A 16,561-nucleotide genomic window follows, 5' to 3' on the forward strand; every position below is an offset into this window, starting at 1 on the left:
GGGTGTCAGTATTTCTTTCTTTCTTTGGTTTGTTTGTTTGTTTTTTGAGATGGAGTTGCCCAGGCTGGAGTGCAGTACAGTGGTGCGATCTCAGCTCACTGCAGCCTCCAGCTCCCGGGTTCAAGCAGTTCTTGTGTCTCAGCCTCCAAAGTAGTTGGAATTACAGGTGTGAGGCACCATGCTCAGCTAATTTTTGTATTTTTAGTAGAGACAGGGTTTTGCTGTGTTGACCAGGCTGATCTTGAACTCTTGACCTCAAGTGATCTGTCCACCTCAGCCTCCCAAAATGTTGGGATTACAGGCGTGAGCCGCCGTGCCCAGCCCAGTATTTCTTTTTGCTAAATCTGATAAGTGGAGACATCCTCTGGTTTTGGTGAGAACTAAGATGAGACTGTTTCTTAGGATAGAGGAAGCAGTTATAGATCGGGAATGGCTTCATGGGGGAACAGGAGGAAAGCAGTGTTTCCCAGGGGTAGGGACAGAGGACAGGTGGTTTCTCGGAGCAGTGAAGGGAAGCACATGAGGGACAAGCTGATACAGCACCTGGCAGAGGGCAAAGGGGAAAGGATGCTTTGTGGAGAACAGGAGGGGCTTTCCCATGGAGAGAACTTTCATGGTGGGAAGGAGGGAAAGACTAGTTTTAAGGGTGACCATGGGAAATGGTTTTATTTCATGGGTGCTAAGGTTAGACTGTAGGAACAGTAGTTCAGAGGGCTTTGGAGTGGAACAAACCTCAAGGACCTAAAACCAGACTTTCTGGAACCTGTTCCTGACTCTTGTCCCCCTCATGCCTGGTCTCATGTAGTTTTGGCCACTGGAATGGTAAGTTCACAGTGGCCCGGGGAAGGCTTTGTGGGGCTGCTGCACATGCCTGACAGCCCACAGGCTGGACAGCAGGGACTTTTGGAAGAGATGGCTCTCATAGGCCCTCATAGCTCATTTAGGAAGGGACCAGGCTGGTGGCCAAGTGAGTGTGCAAATCTGGCTTCTCTGCCTAAATGGTGAGGAACCCAATACCAGATGGTGGCATCCTCCTGGTAGGGCCAGAGGAGGAAGTACCAGCCCCCTCTTCCTTGCCTCCCAAAGGTAGGAGGAGGGGCTCAGGCAGTGTGGTACCTGAGAGGTTGTCTGTGTTGGTTCCACTGCTCCAACAAAAACCTCATGGTTAGGCTGGGTGCGGTGGCTCATGCCTGTAATCCCAGCACTTTGGAAGGCCAAAGCAGGTGGCTCACTTGAGGTTAGGAGTTTGAGACCAGCTTGGCCAACATGGTGAAACCCCATCTTTACTAAAAATACAAAAAATTAGCCGGGTGTGGTGGCACGTGCCTGTAATTCTGACCACTTGGGTGGCTGAAGCAGGAGAATTGCTAGAACCTGGGAGGTGGAGGTTGCAGTGAGCAATAGTTTAGATAGTCTCATGAGACTAAGGAGACAAAAATTAGAGCCCATGGTCTCAAGAGTGGGAGCCCTTGTAAGCCCCCTGGGTTTTGGGTTGGGACTCTGAAGGTTTGTACCCTAGGAGAAAGGGGAATCAAGTAAATTACTCTCACGGTATTGAGTTATTGACGAGCTCCAATTTACATGGATAACTAAGAAATATCTCAATCCCTGAAATTAGAATTAGGTGGTTCAAGATACCTAGTGCCCTCAGGCACCTGGCAGAAGCAAACAAAAATCATATCTGGAGGATGACAGCATCATCTTAAGCCTGAAATTATTTTTAAAAAGTATTTCAAATATAATATTCAGCATGAAATGAAGATAAGTCCACAGAAGATAGAAATTGGCCCACAGGTTGCTGGGCACAGTGGCTCACACTTGTAATCCCAGTACTTTAGGAGGCTGAGGTGGGCAGATCACTTGAAGCCAGGAGTTCGAGACCAGCCTGGCCAATGTGGTGAAACCCTGTCTCTACTAAAAATATAAGAATTAGGCCAGGCATGGTGGCTCATGCCTGTAATCCCAGCACTTTGGGAAGCTAAGGTGGGTGGATAACAAGCTCAGGAGTTCAAGACCAGCGTGGCCAAGATGGTGAAACCCTGTCTCTACTAAAAATACAAAAATTACCTGGGCGTGGTGGCGGATGCCTGTAATCCCAGCTATTCGGGAGGCTGAGGCAGAGAATTGCTTGAACCTGGGAGGCGGAGGTTGTGGTGAGCTGAGATTGCACCACTGCACTCCAGCCTGGGTGACAGAGTGAGGCTCCATCTCAAAAAAACCCAAAAAACAAAAAACAAAAATTAGCCAGGTGTGGTGGTGCATGCCTGTAATTTCAACTACTTGGGAGGCTGAGGCACGAGAATCACTTAAACCTGGGAAGCAGAGGTTGCAGTGAACTGAGATTGTGCTACTGCACTCCAGCCTCGGTGACAGAGTGAGATTCTGTCTCAAAAAACAAAAGAAAAGAAAGAAATTGGCCCACAGGTTTCTAACTTTTGGAATTATTAGACATGAATTATAAAATTAAAATTAGTTTACCTCCTTCATATATTGAAGGAGATAAGAAGACAAGATTGCAAATTTCACCAAATACCTAGAAACTATAAAAAATGGAAAAGGCCGAGCGCAGTGGTTCACGCCTGTAATCCCAGCACTTTGGGAGGCTGAGGCAGATGGATCACCTGAGGTCAGGAGTTCGAGACTAGCCTGGCCAACATGGTGAAACCACATCTCTACTAAAAATACAAAACTTAGCTGGGTGTGGTGATGCACATCTGTAATCCCAGCTACTCAGTAGGCTGAGGCAGGAGAATCGCTTGAACCCGAGAGGTGGAGGTTGCAGTGAGCTAGGATCACGCCACTGCGCTCCAGCCTGGGCAACAGAGCGAGACTCCGTCTCAAAAAAAATAAGGTGGAAAAGACTTGAAAATGAACCAACTAGAATTCCAGAGCTGAAAAATACAATAACTAATATTATTTATTCTGGTTATGGCAGTTTTATTTCTGGATAAGATGGAGTAAATACACTTGATTCTGTATCTCCCACTGAATGCAGCCTAAAATTTAGGCAAAATGTATAATACACCTACTTGACAACTTTGAAAAGCAAATAGTCGCAGACAGATTGGGGATGAAGACCAGAACTCAAAGTACCACTGAACCTACAGTGTTTACTTTTTTTTTTTTTTTTTTCCTTCTGGCATTTCCTGGCCTGGTCTTAATGCTGTCTGAAACCCAGATGTAAACATTAACTTGGGCAGAGAGAGTTCCAGAAGCCCTCTAGATCAGCCTTCAGGAATGGAAAAGAGATTTCTTGGCAGTGACAGTGGTAGCAACAGAGGCCACAGGTGCCTAAAACTTTGAGAGAAGAGAATCTTCCCCTCTATTCAGAGGAGCTGTGATCCTAAGAGTGGGACAAGCTCCTGTTCCTTTTTTTTTCTCCTGGGTCTCTTCCTTGGTCCAGATCACAGGCTCATGTGTGAAAGTATGTGGCAGAGAGGGGTAAAGGAAGCTCCAGCTATTTGGCCAGAAGACTGAAAAAGGGGGCCCTATGGGGGAAACCGTGGAGAGGGAAAAGCTTGGGAAAATGACCTCTGAGAATCATTAATGACCTCTGGGTTTATAAACTCTTTATAAATTTCTGGGCTCATCCCCAGACTGTTCCTGCATGGATCTGATTCTGAAGAGCATATAAAAAACTTTGAGAATGAAATACTTGGGAGAATAAAAAACTTCGAGAATAAAAACACTAATGAACCATCATGTAAGTCCCACACTGGCCACTGGGTGGCACACACACAGGGCAGATCCAAATAGCACTGCAGGCCGGGTGTGGTGGCTCATGCCTGTAATCCCAGCACTTTGGGAAGCCGAAGCAGGCAGATCACTTGAGGTCAGGAGTTCGAGACCAGCGTGGCCAAAATAGTGAAACACTTTCTCTACTAAAAATAGAAAAAATTAGCCAGGCATAGTGGCACATGCCTGTAGTCCCACCTACTCGGGAGGCTGAGGTGGGAGAATTGCTTGAACCCGGGAACCTGGGAGGCAGAGGTTGCAGTGAGCTGAGGTCATGCCATTGCACTCCAGCCTGGGTGACAGAGTAAAGCTTCGTCTCAAAAATAAAACAACAACAATAAAAAAACCCCAAACAGCATTGGAAATGCTTGGAAAATGGAACTGAGATTGAAACTATAACCTCAGAGGCCTGAATGGAATTTGTAGCCTGAACACAACTAGGTAGATTGCCTTCCAAGACAAAGATGTTAATACTCTCCATAAGATTTAAACAAGAATCAGAGTCTTGTAATATTTAAAATGTCCAAATACAATAAAAGTTACATGGCATATGAAAAATCATGAAAATCTCCACTTGCATGGAAAGACAATCAAAGAGTGCCAATGCCATAGTGACACAGATGTTAGAATCATCTGACTTTAAAATCATCTGACTTTACTATAAAAATGTGGCAAGTAAGGGTGAATACTCTGGAAACAAATGGAAAGATAGAAAGTCTCAGCAAAGAGGTAAAAGACTAGGCTGGGGAACATGGCAAAACCCTGTCTTTACAAAAAATACAAAAAAGTTAGCTGGGCATAGTGGTGTGTGTCTGTAGTCTGAGCTATTTGCAGGGCTGAGGTGGGAAGAACACTTGAACCCAGGATGTTGAGGGTGCAGTGAGCTGAGATCACGCCACTGAACTCCAGCCTGGACAAAGGGAGACCCTGTCTCAAAACAAACAAACAAACAAACAAAAAGAGGTAAAAGATATGAAGAACCAAATATCAATTTTATTCATTTTTTATTTTTTATTTTTTTGAGACAGAGTTTTGCACTTGTTGCCCAGGCTGGATTGCCTGGCACGCTACAGTGGCATGATCTCGGTTCACTGCAGCCTTCACCTCCTGGGTTCAAGAGATTCTCCTGCCTCAGCCTCCTGAGGGAGTAGCTGGGATTACAGATGTGTGCCGCTACACTTGGCTAATTTTGTATTTTTAGTACAGGGGTTTCACTGTGTTGGCCAGCCTGGTCTTGAACTCCTGACCTCGGGTGATCCACTCACCTCAGCCCCAAATATCAATTTTAGAATTGAAATTTACAATAACTGAATAAAAAGACTTACTGGTTGAGCCCAACAACAGAGTGATAGATGACAGGGAGAAGTCAGTGAACTTGAAGTTAAAGCAATAGAAATTATTCAATCTGAACACATACGCCCATACACACACAGAGAGAGAGGAAGGGAGGGAGAAACGGGGAGAGAGAGAGAGAGAGAGAGAGAGAGGAATCAGAAAAATCAATGAACAGAGCCTCAGAGACTTGGAGTGCTGTATCAAAAAGTCTAACATTTGTGTCACTGGATAATCAGAAGGAGAAAGAGAAAGACAGTGGTGCAGAAAAAAATATCTGAAGGAATAATGGCTGAAAACTTTCAAAATTTGGCAAAAGTCAAGAAGTTCAGCAAACCCTAAACAGGAAAAGCCCATAGAATTCCACATCCAGAAACCTCATAGCCAAACTGTTGGAAAGTAAAGACAATGAAAAACTCTTGGAAGTAGCCAGAGAAACATAATACATTATTTATAGGGAAGCAATGATTTGAATGACTATAGATTTCTCATCAGAAACGATGGAGGCCAAAAGGAAGTGGAACGACATTTTTTTTTAATGCTAAAAAAAAGAACTTTCAACCTATAATTCTACATTTAGCAAAAATATCTTTAAGTATTGAAAGTGAAATAAAGACATTCTCAGATAATGGAAAAAACAAGACACTACATTGTCAGCAGACCTGTTCTAGAAGAATTGCTAGGCTGGGAGCTGTGGCTCACGCCTGTAATCCCAGCACTGTGGGAGGCTGAGGCAGGTGGATCACCTGAGGTCATGAGTTCGAGACCAGCCTGACCAACATGGTGAAACCTCGTCTCTACTAAAAATACAAAAAAAATTAGCCAGGTGTGGTGGGGGGCACCTGTAATCCCAGCTACTGGGGAGGCTGAGGCAAGAGAATCACTTGAACCTAGGAGGCAGAGGTTGCAGTGAACTGAGATTGCACCACTGTACTCCAGCCTGGGTGACAGAGCCAGACTTGGTCTCAAAATAAAAATAAAAATAAAAAGAATTGCTAAAGTAAATTTTTCATAGAGAAAGGAAATAATACCAGAAGGAAACTTGAAACATCAAGAATGAAAGAAGGGCAATGGAAATGGTAAATATCCTGGTAAATATAATAGATTATTTCATCTTGATTTCTTTAAAATATGTTTGAAGGTAAAAAGTAAAAAAAAAAAAATTACATTGCTGGAGTTTTTTTTAATGTATGCAAATATAATATATAAGACAAATACAACATAAAGGGGCATAGGGTAAAGAGACCTATATGATGGTGAGATTACTGTATGGCACTTGAAGTGGTAAAATACTGACTCTAAGTAGACTGTGGAGAGTTAAGTATGTATATTGTAAGCCCTAGAGCAACAACAGAAATACTGTACAAAGAGATATAGTAAAAATCACACTACGTAAGTTAAAGTGGAATACTAAAAGATGTTCTAATCTAAAAGGAGGCAAGAATAGGGAAACACAGGAAGGAAAAACAGGAAACAAATAGAAAACAAATAGTAAAATTATTGAGCAAAATCTAAACCTATAAATAATTATATTAACTATAAATGGTCTAAGCATATCAATTAAATGACAGATTGTGAGACAGGACCAGAAAAACTTTCCCAACTTGATGCTGTCAATAAGAAATCCACTTCAAATATAGTGATATAGGTCAGTTACAAGTAAAATAATAGAAAAATATATACCATGCAAACACTAATCAGATGAAAGCTGGAATGGCAATATTAATATCAGACAGAGTAGATTTCTGAGGAAAGAAAATTACTGGCTGGGCGCAGTGGCTCACACCTGTAATCCCAGCACTTTGGGAGGACAAGGCAGGCAGATCACCTGAGGTCGGGAGTTCGAGACCAGCCTGACCAACATGGAGAAAACCCATCTCTACTAAAAATACAAAAATTAGCCAGGCATGGTGGTGCATGCCTGTAATCCCAGCTACTTGGGAGGCTGAAGCAGGAGATCACTTGAACCCGGGAGGCGGAGGTTGCGTTGAGTCGAGATCACGCCATTGCACTCCAGCCTGGGCGACAAGAGTAAAACTCTGTCTCAAAAAAAAAAAAAAATTACTAAGAGAAAAATAGTGAACTATCTAGTGATAAAAGGGTCAATTCAAGAAGACATAACAATAAAAAATGTGTATGCACCTAACAACATACCTTCAAAATACATGAAGCAAAACCTGACAGAACTGAAAGTAGAAATACAGAAAACAATAATTATAGTTGGAGACTTTAACACTCCTCTCTCTCAGTAATCAATACAACTAGTAGATAGAAAATCAGTAAGGATATAAAAGAACTGAACAGCACCAGCAACCAACTATCTAATAGACATATATAGAATACTCTGTGTAACAACAGAATACTCATTCTTTTCAAGTGCATATAAAATATTCACCAAAATAGATTATATCCTGGACCATAATATAAATCTTAACAAATGTGAAGTAATTGAAATAATACAAAGTATGCACTCTGACCAAAATGAAATTAAACTAGAAATCAATGACAGAAAGATAATAGAAAAATTTCTAAACACTTTTAAATTAAAGAACATACTTTTATGGGCCAAGGAAGAAGTCCTAAGGCCAATTAGAAAACATTTTAAATTGAATGAAAGTGAAAATACAACATACCAAAATGTTGGATGCTGCTAAATCAGTGCCTTGAAGAAAATGTATAGCATTAAAATGTTTATATTAGAAAAGAAAAAGGATCTGAAATATCAATAACCTAAGTTCCCACCTTAGAAAACTAGAAAAAGAAGAGAAAAATAAATCCAAAGCAAACAGATAGAAAAGAACAGAAAATAATGAAACCAAAAACAGGAAAATTATGGAGAAAATAAACCCAAAGCTAGTTATTTGAAAAGATCAATAATATCAATAAACTTCTGGCAAGACTTAGAAAAAAAAAAAGAAGACACAAAATACAAGTATTAAGAATGAAAGAGGGGATATCACTACAGACCCTGTAAGGATTGACAGGGTGAAAAAAAAAAAGACTACTATGAAAAACTGCACATAAATTTAACAACGTAGATGAAATAGAGCAGTTATTTAAAAATTATAAACTACCAAAACTTATGCAAAAATGACTGCCCTGCCCCATCCCTGTTAAGGTCCTGGTTTTGTCCCTTGCTCTTCCAAACCAGCATTCCAGGGCCATGCCCCCTTAGAGGGTTATAAACCATACTGTTTTTCATTCAGTTGTTCATTCCTGTGAACCCCTTATGTGTTTGGCACTGTGAAGAATGCAAAGCTGAATAAAACTTTTTATTTTTATTTTTATGTTTTTATTTTAAGAGACAGGGTCTTACTCTATTGCCCAGGCTGGAGTGCAAGTGGCATAATCATAGCTTACTGCAGCCTCGAACTCCTGGGCTCAAGCAATTCTCCCACCTCAGCCTCCAGAGTAGCTAGGACTACAGGCATCTGCCACCACACCTGGCTAAATATTTTGTTTTTTTTGTAGAGACAGGGTCTTGCTGTGTTGCCAGGCTGGTTTTGAACTTTGGGCCTCAAGCAATTCTCCTACAATGGCTTCCCAAAGCACTGGGATTCTAGACATGAGCAACCATATCTGGCCATACACTGAGTCCTCAATATCTGAGAATTTATGAGGGAAGAGGGAAAAAGACAGCATGGCAAATTAAACCTCCTAATATCCCTTGTAGTAAAAAAGCTTACATAGAGCCAACTAGGTTCATTCTGCTCACACCATTTTTATTTTTAAGAAACATATGACATTCCTTCTCATATCTTTACACAGTTCCAGATATAGATGTACACACACACACACACACACACACACACACCCCCTCTGTCATAACGTTTAGTTAGAGGGGTCAGCCCTTGTAGAAGTGTACAGAGAATATTCAGTCATCCACCATGTATTTATTGATTTCCAACTCCCAGGCCTGTACTGGGCCCTCTTCAAAGGGGAAGAATTCACAGATTAGCAGGTGACATATGCATGAAATAAATACCACACAGAATGGGGGTATAATGATGGAATTAGTAAATTTGCTATGGGGGCCACTAACTTTTTTGGGGTAGAGGAGAGAACTCAGGAAGTCTTTAAAGAAGAAAAGAAACTTGAGTGAGGTCTTCAAGGATGAGAAGGAGTCCTTCAGGTGGGCAAGGAGTAGGTGAGAATGTCTGGTACAGAAAAAAGTACATAAAAGAGTTACAAAATAGCACAGTTGTCAGTACAGTTAAGTTAGTGTTGGGCGGAGGGACCCAAGAGATGAACCTGGAGAAACAGATCTGGGATTCTTGCTGAGAGACGGGCCTCACTGATCACACAAGGGTTGATTTCCTTATATATTTTCATTTTTAATTGTATTTTTGTTAACTGTATGTCACATGCACAAGGTATAAAATTCAAAAAGTACAAACGATACATAGAGAATATTAAGTCTCCCCACTTCCCTATCCCCACTGCTCAGTTCCTCTCCCTGAAGGCAGTTGCCAAAGCAGGTTCTTTGGGCATCCTTCCAGAGCTATTTTCTTTACATTTGAAAATACGTGTGTGTGTGTCTGTGTATTTTCCACACAAAGGTTGCATATTATACTTTCTATCCTTTACCTTGCTTTTTTATTTGGATATTTGTTTTATTTATTTGGAATATGGATATACCATAATTCATTGGATCAATCCTGTATTGTTGGAATTTAGGTGATTTCTAGTCTATTGCAATTTAAACAGTGCTGCAGTATATATCCTTGTATATAAGTCCATCTGCACATGAAAGTATACCTGTACGATAAATTCCTAGGAATGGAATTTTTGGGTTAAAGAGTATAAGTATTTTTAGTTTTAATAGATAATGCCAAATTACCGTCTGTAGAGGCTGTGCGATGCCTGTAACCCTGGCCAAGAGAGTACAGCAGTCCCCCTTATCCACAGAAGATACTTTCCCAGATCCCCAGCGGATGCCTGACACTGCAGATAGTACCAAACCCTATATATATTGTGTTTTGTCCTATACATACACACCTATTATGAAGTTTAGTTTATAAATTAGGCACCGTAAGAGATTAACAACAATAATCATAAAATAGAACAACTATAGTAATATGCCGGTATCACTACTCTTGTGCTTTGGGGCCATCTATTAAGTAAAATAATGGTTACTTGCACGCAAGCCCTGAGATACCAGGACAGTTGATCTGGTAACCAAGACAGCTACTTAATGGGTAACGGGCAACCTAGTGTATACCTTGTGGCTATGCTGCACGAAGGGCTGTTTCACATCCCAGGTGGGGTGGCATGAGATTTTATCATGCTGCTCAGAACAGTGCAAAGTTTACAATTTGTTTTTTCTTTTTACTTTGGTTAATCTTTAAAACTCTCCCATGGCAACAATCATAGATTACTATGTCATATAACACCTATGTCTTATATCTCCCCAGGAAAACATACCACCATCGAGTGCCATGGCATCCTAGAGAGAACTTCCATCTTTGCTCACAGCGTTAAGAGCTCTTGGTTTTGCAGCCTCTTTGAAATGACCTATAAAATTTATCAATTGTTTATTTCTGGAATTTTTCATTTAATATTTTCAGACCAAGATTGGCCACAGTTAAGTGAAACCACGGAAAGCGAAACCGTGAATAAGAAGGGGCTACTGTGTGATTAAACTTTTTGCTCTTTGAAGCTAGGGCTTTTAGGCTTTATCCTGTCAGTGATGATAAGCCATTGAAAGGTTTTTTAAGAGGGGAGTGTTTCAGTCAGGTTTGTGTTTTGGAAAGGTCATTTGGGCTGCAGTGAGGAAAAGAGTTTAGCAGAGGCAAAGACTAGAGTCATGGATACCAATTAGGAGGCTTTACAGTAGTCCAGGCAAGACAGAATTGTTGGCAGATCCGATTAGGCAGTTGGCAGTGGAGATGAAGGAAATGGATATTGAGATAATGAAGAAGTAGTTTCAATAGAACTGAGGGATTGATCTGGCTGAGAGTGCGTTAGGAGTGAAGGTAGCTTTAATCAAGAAGTTCTAGTTCCGTGAGTCTTGTGAACAGCAACAGTCTTGTATGCACAGTCTGCACCTTCTTTGTAGATTTATAGATCTTATGTCTTTATTAACATTTTCTAATCCTAGAATATCAAAAGATAAAAAAGAGGCTCTAATATATTACTAATTGCTGTTTCTTGGCACCAAGGCAGTTTTGTCTGTTAATATCCGGTTGTCAGAGAAGTTGGAAGAGCATTTTTATTAAGATTCTTCAGTTAGGCCGGGTGCAGTGACTCATGCCTATAATTCCAGCACTTCTGGAGGCCGAGGTGGGTAGATCATTTGAGGCCAGGAGTTCAAGACCAGCCTGGCCAACATAGTGAAACCCCATCTCTACTAAAAAATAAAAAAATTAGCTGGGCGTGGTGGCACATGCCTGTAATCCCAGCTACTCGGGAGGCTAAGGCAGGAGAATCGCTTGAACCTGAGAGGTAGAGGTTCCAGTCAGCCAAGATCATGCCAGTGCACTCCAGCCTGGGTGACAGCGAGACTCCGTCTCAAAAGAAAAAAAAAAAGATTCTTCAGTCAGCCTGTAGTCCCAGCTATTTGGGAGGCTGAGGTGGGAGGATCACTTGAGCCCAATAGGTTGAGGCTATGATCTTGCCTATAAATAGCCACTGCATGCCAGTCTGGGCAAGATGGCAAGAACCTGTCTCAAAAAAAAAAAAAAATCCTTCAGTCAGACTTATTGCTGATATTCGCCAAACTCTAATGTTTCCCACATCCATACCATTCATTCAAAATTCTGAATTTAGGCTGGGTGCAGTAGCTCACACCTATAATCCTAGCTCTTTAGGAGGCTGAGGTGGGAGCATTGCTTGAGGCCAGGAGTTTGAGACTACCCTGGCCAACATGGCAAGACCCCATCTCTAATTTTAAAATATAAAATAAATTTAAAAATTTAAAATTTGAAAAACAGAAAATTCCTAATTTAGTAAAGTAACTTTAAATTCTACACTTAATTTACATATATTTTAATTATGTATATTTAAAAGTCTTTCATTTTGTGATCTTATTCCTTTGATTTTGTGTGTGGTTCTGATATTTAAAAATATTTATATGTTATAATTTCAGTTTTATATAATACCATCAATTATTTCATCTGTTCACTCAGTTTCTACTAATTTTTAATGATGAAAAATGATACAGTGTTTTCACTTCTTCTCTGCATTTTCTTCATTCATCTTCTTTTTTTTTGAGCCAGAGTTTCACTCTTGTTGCCCAAGCTGGAGTCCATTGGCACGATCTTGGCTCACTGCAACCTCCGCCCCCAGGTTCAAGCGATTCTCTTGCCTCAGCCTCAGAGTAGCTAAGATTACAGATGCGCACCACCACGCCTGGCTAATTTTTTGTATTTTTAGTAGAAATGGGGTTTTACTATGTTAGCCAGGGTGGTCTCAAACTCCTGACCTCATATGATCTGCCTGCCTCGGCCTCCCAAAGTGCTGAGATTACAGGTTTGAGCCACTGTGCCTGGCCTTCATTCATTTTCTATCTCATATTGGCCTAAAGTTTGATTTCTAAGTGATTATCTTTATTTAGGTAAATATCCTCTATTTCTGTTACTTGGTTTTTCAGCTTTGAGTAATGTCTTTGGTGCCTGGCTCTTACAGGTGACACAGTCAAGGAAGTTACTTCACTTGGTATTTTCTTCCCCTTTCCACTTTCGTGCTGGCTGTGTTGTTTCTGTATCGTCAGGGCATAGAACATTGACATTCTGATTTGCCATTCTAAACCCCACTTGATTTTAGTCTTGCTTCTACAGTTATATGTTAATATGCATTAATATATATGTTAATGTAAGTGAAATATGTTCAGTGCTTACCGTCAGCTCTTTTGCTGTTGTTTTCTCAATCATCTTTTGGTTGACTACATTTGTTCCCTGGTGATTTCCTCAAGCAGGGCTTGTGGGAACAATATTCCTTTAGTCTTTGTATGCTAAAACACAATGTTCTCGGCTTAGCAATTTTTCGGAGGTTTCTTCAGGAGTGTAGCTGCCAGCGTTTTCTGAGATCTGCCTCCATTCCATCTCCTCTCCTTGTCTGCTCTGCTCATCTGCCGTGTCTTCGGCCAGTTTCCACCCAGGCCTCCATGACCCTGCAGCTCTTGTTGCACGTGGACTTACGGGTTTATAACCTTGGGGTGACCTTTGTCTACAGTAGCCGTGATTTTGCCGGCGTCTTAAGACCTGCTGAACAGCTCCACTCTCCTCCCGCTGAGCTGTGGCCCTGTTTATTTCCCCATATCACTTTGCTCCTCCTCAGCTTCCCAGTGTCTGCATCTGTTGGCTTTTGGCAGCTGTTATCCTTTTGTTTGTTTTTTGAGACCGTAGGTTTTATTTGCCTCCAGTTTCACTAACAAAGGAGTTTGCTTTGTTTATTTCATGTTTACTTTGTTGGTTTTGATGATATCTCGGAGGAAAAAAGGGAAATCACTGTTGTACGCCACCATGTTTGACAGGAAGTCCTTTAAAAGTAGGTGGCGTTATGGTATAACAACAAAGAGCATGGGATTTGGAGTGAGATACACCCGGCTGCGAATCTGAACTCTGCCACTTACTGACTACCTGACGGTGGACAGATCACATGCCTTCTTGTCATTGTTATCTCTAGAATGGGGCTGATTCTCCTAAGTATTCATACTGTATGAGGAGTAAGTGGGGTAATATCATATACAGGGGCCTAGCATAGTGCTTTGCAAGTAGATGTTCAAAAGGGTAACATTATAATGTTTCATTAATTTCCTGGCATAGATGCCATTCAGAATTACTTTAATCCTCTCTGCTTGGATGGCATCCATTATTATCACTCACTCAATGTTACTGGTGGATGCTGTCACTGAGGCCATTATTGGGACACCCTTTGGCACTCTCTCACTTCACCCATAATTCTATCCAAGGCAATTAGTGCCACAGGAGAAGGACTGCTCTGGGAGCCCTGGGGAGAGGACAGTCTCCTTCATATGGTAGGGGTGAGGGGTGGAATAACCCATGAGCAAGGTCTTTCAGGAAAGGCAGGATTTCTTCAGGAAGAGGTGGAAAGGGCCAGAGCTGGGTCTGGGTGCTAGATATTCCCCAGTCCAGATTCTGAGATCAGAGATTAGGGTGAGTAGGCATGGATGGGGCTTTGGGCATTTGTCACATGTGTTTGCCTCCCAACTTCCAGCAGGCCTGAGAAACCAGGAGGCAAGATTCCCATCAGAGCAGTTGTAGATGAGGTCCGAGGAGACTGGGATGCCAGATTGGAAAGAGATCTGAATGTCCATGTAGTTAAATCCTTGCTTTTGTCCCTGTGTTTTCAGGTCCTGGAATGCCAGACAACCACGGCTCCTACCATGTCGGCCAGCAGCAGCTCTGATGTAGCCTCCATTGGGGTTAGCACTTCCGGAAGCCAAGGTATCATTGAACCCATGGATATGGAAACCCAGGAGGATGGGAGAACATCTGCTAACCAGAGAACTGGAAGCAAGAAGAATGTGCAGGCAGATGGGAAGATACAAGTCGATGGACGGACCAGGGGAGATGGAACACAGACAGCCCAGAGGACAGGGGCAGATAGGAAGACGCAGGTGGATGCTGGGACACAAGAAAGCAAGAGGCCACAGTCAGACAGGAGTGCACAGAAGGGCATGATGACACAGGGCAGGGCAGAGACACAGCTAGAAACAACACAGGCAGGTGAGAAGATACAGGAAGACAGGAAGGCCCAGGCAGATAAGGGCACACAGGAAGACAGAAGGATGCAGGGAGAGAAGGGGACGCAGTCAGAGGGGAGCGCGCCCACAGCCATGGAAGGTCAGTCAGAGCAGGAGGTGGCAACCAGCCTCGGCCCACCATCCAGAACCCCCAAACTCCCACCTACAGCGGGTCCTAGAGCTCCTCTGAATATTGAATGTTTTGTACAGACCCCAGAAGGGTCTTGTTTCCCAGAAAAACCTGGTTTCCTGCCCAGATCTGAGGAGGCAGTAGTAACAGCCTCCAGGAACCATGAGCAAACTGTGCTGGGTCCCCTGTCAGGGAACCTCATGCTCCCAGCACAGCCGTCCCGTGAGGGGAATGTGGAGCAGGTGGGAGGAGAGAGATGCCAAGGGCCACAGTCATCAGGCCCAGTCGAGGCCAAGCAGGAGGACAGCCCGTTCCAGTGCCCCAAGGAGGAGCGGCCAGGGGGAGTGCCGTGTATGGATCAGGGTGGCTGTCCTCCAGCTGGCCTGAGCCAGGAGGTACCCACGATGCCTTCTCTTCCTGGAACTGGGCTGACTGCTAGCCCAAAGGAGGGGCCGAGTAGCACCCCGACTTCTCAGCACGGGAGCACAGTCACCTTCCTGCCCTCTGAGGATCAGGTCCTGATGAGTTCTGCCCCAACACTGCACCTGGGGCTGGGGACCCCCACTCAGAGTCACCCACCAGAAACCATGGCCACCAGCAGTGAGGGAGCCTGCGCCCAGGTACCAGATGTGGAGGGGCGGACCCCAGGTCCCCGGAGCTGTGACCCTGGCCTCATAGATTCCCTGAAGAACTACCTGCTTCTGCTGCTGAAGCTGTCCAGCACAGAGACAAGTGCAGCAGGGGGAGAGTCCCAGGTGGGGGCAGCCACCGGAGGTCTGGTGCACTCAGCCACTCTAACACCCACTGTGGAAGTGGCTGGGCTTAGTCCCCAGACTTCGAGGCGCATCCTGGAGCGTGTGGAGAACAACCACCTGGTGCAGAGTGCACAGACCCTGCTGCTGAGCCCCTGTACCTCCCGCCGCCTCACCGGCCTCCTGGACCGCGAGGTGCAGGCTGGCCGCCAGGCCCTTGCTGCTGCCCGAGGCTCCTGGGGTCCTGGTCCCAGCTCCCTTACTGTCCCTGCCATTGTGGTAGACGAGGAGGACCCTGGGCTGGCCTCAGAAGGAGCCAGTGAGGGTGAAGGAGAGGTTTCCCTTGAGGGGCCTGGCCTCCTGGGGGCCTCTCAGGAGAGCAGCATGGCTGGTCGACTGGGGGAGGCGGGTGGGCAGGCAGCCCCTGGGCAGGGACCCTCAGCAGAGAGCATAGCCCAGGAGCCCTCCCAAGAGGAGAAGTTCCCAGGGGAGGCTCTGACAGGCCTCCCGGCAGCTACACCTGAGGAACTGGCTCTAGGGGCCCGGAGGAAGAGATTTCTCCCTAAGGTCAGAGCAGCAGGAGACGGGGAGGCAACCACACCTGAAGAAAGGGAGAGCCCCACGGTTTCCCCCCGGGGGCCCAGGAAAAGCCTGGTGCCTGGGTCCCCGGGGACTCCAGGGCGGGAGAGACGCTCCCCTACGCAGGGCAGAAAGGCGAGCATGCTGGAGGTGCCTCGGGCAGAGGAGGAGCTGGCGGCAGGAGACCTGGGCCCCAGCCCCAAGGCCGGTGGTCTGGACACAGAGGTGGCCCTGGATGAAGGCAAGCAGGAGACACTGGCCAAGCCCAGGAAAGCCAAAGACCTGCTGAAAGGTGAGCAATGGGGAGGGAGGGGGATGGCTTCACAG

At 44.1% G+C, this 16,561-nt stretch overlaps 1 protein-coding gene and 1 non-coding gene across 3 annotated transcripts in view; one reads left to right on the top strand and one right to left on the bottom strand.

The window, feature by feature from the left end:
* Window positions 1–16,561, top strand: part of ALPK3 (alpha kinase 3) — a 53,122-nt gene that overhangs the window by 24,826 nt on the left and 11,735 nt on the right. For both annotated transcript variants that reach the window (XM_034939328.4, XM_008959582.4), the window contains one exon: window positions 14,381–16,526. In XM_034939328.4, the coding sequence (XP_034795219.4) occupies window positions 14,381–16,526 (2,146 nt within the window). The remainder of the gene's footprint in view (window positions 1–14,380; window positions 16,527–16,561) is intronic.
* On the bottom strand, window positions 10,466–10,583 carry LOC112437336 (small nucleolar RNA SNORA25). The gene has a single exon (XR_003025960.1). It is a non-coding gene; the product is annotated as a small nucleolar RNA SNORA25 (small nucleolar RNA).

Source organism: Pan paniscus, chromosome 16, assembly GCF_029289425.2.
Source record: "Pan paniscus chromosome 16, NHGRI_mPanPan1-v2.0_pri, whole genome shotgun sequence".
Taxonomy (NCBI): Eukaryota; Metazoa; Chordata; class Mammalia; order Primates; family Hominidae; genus Pan; species Pan paniscus.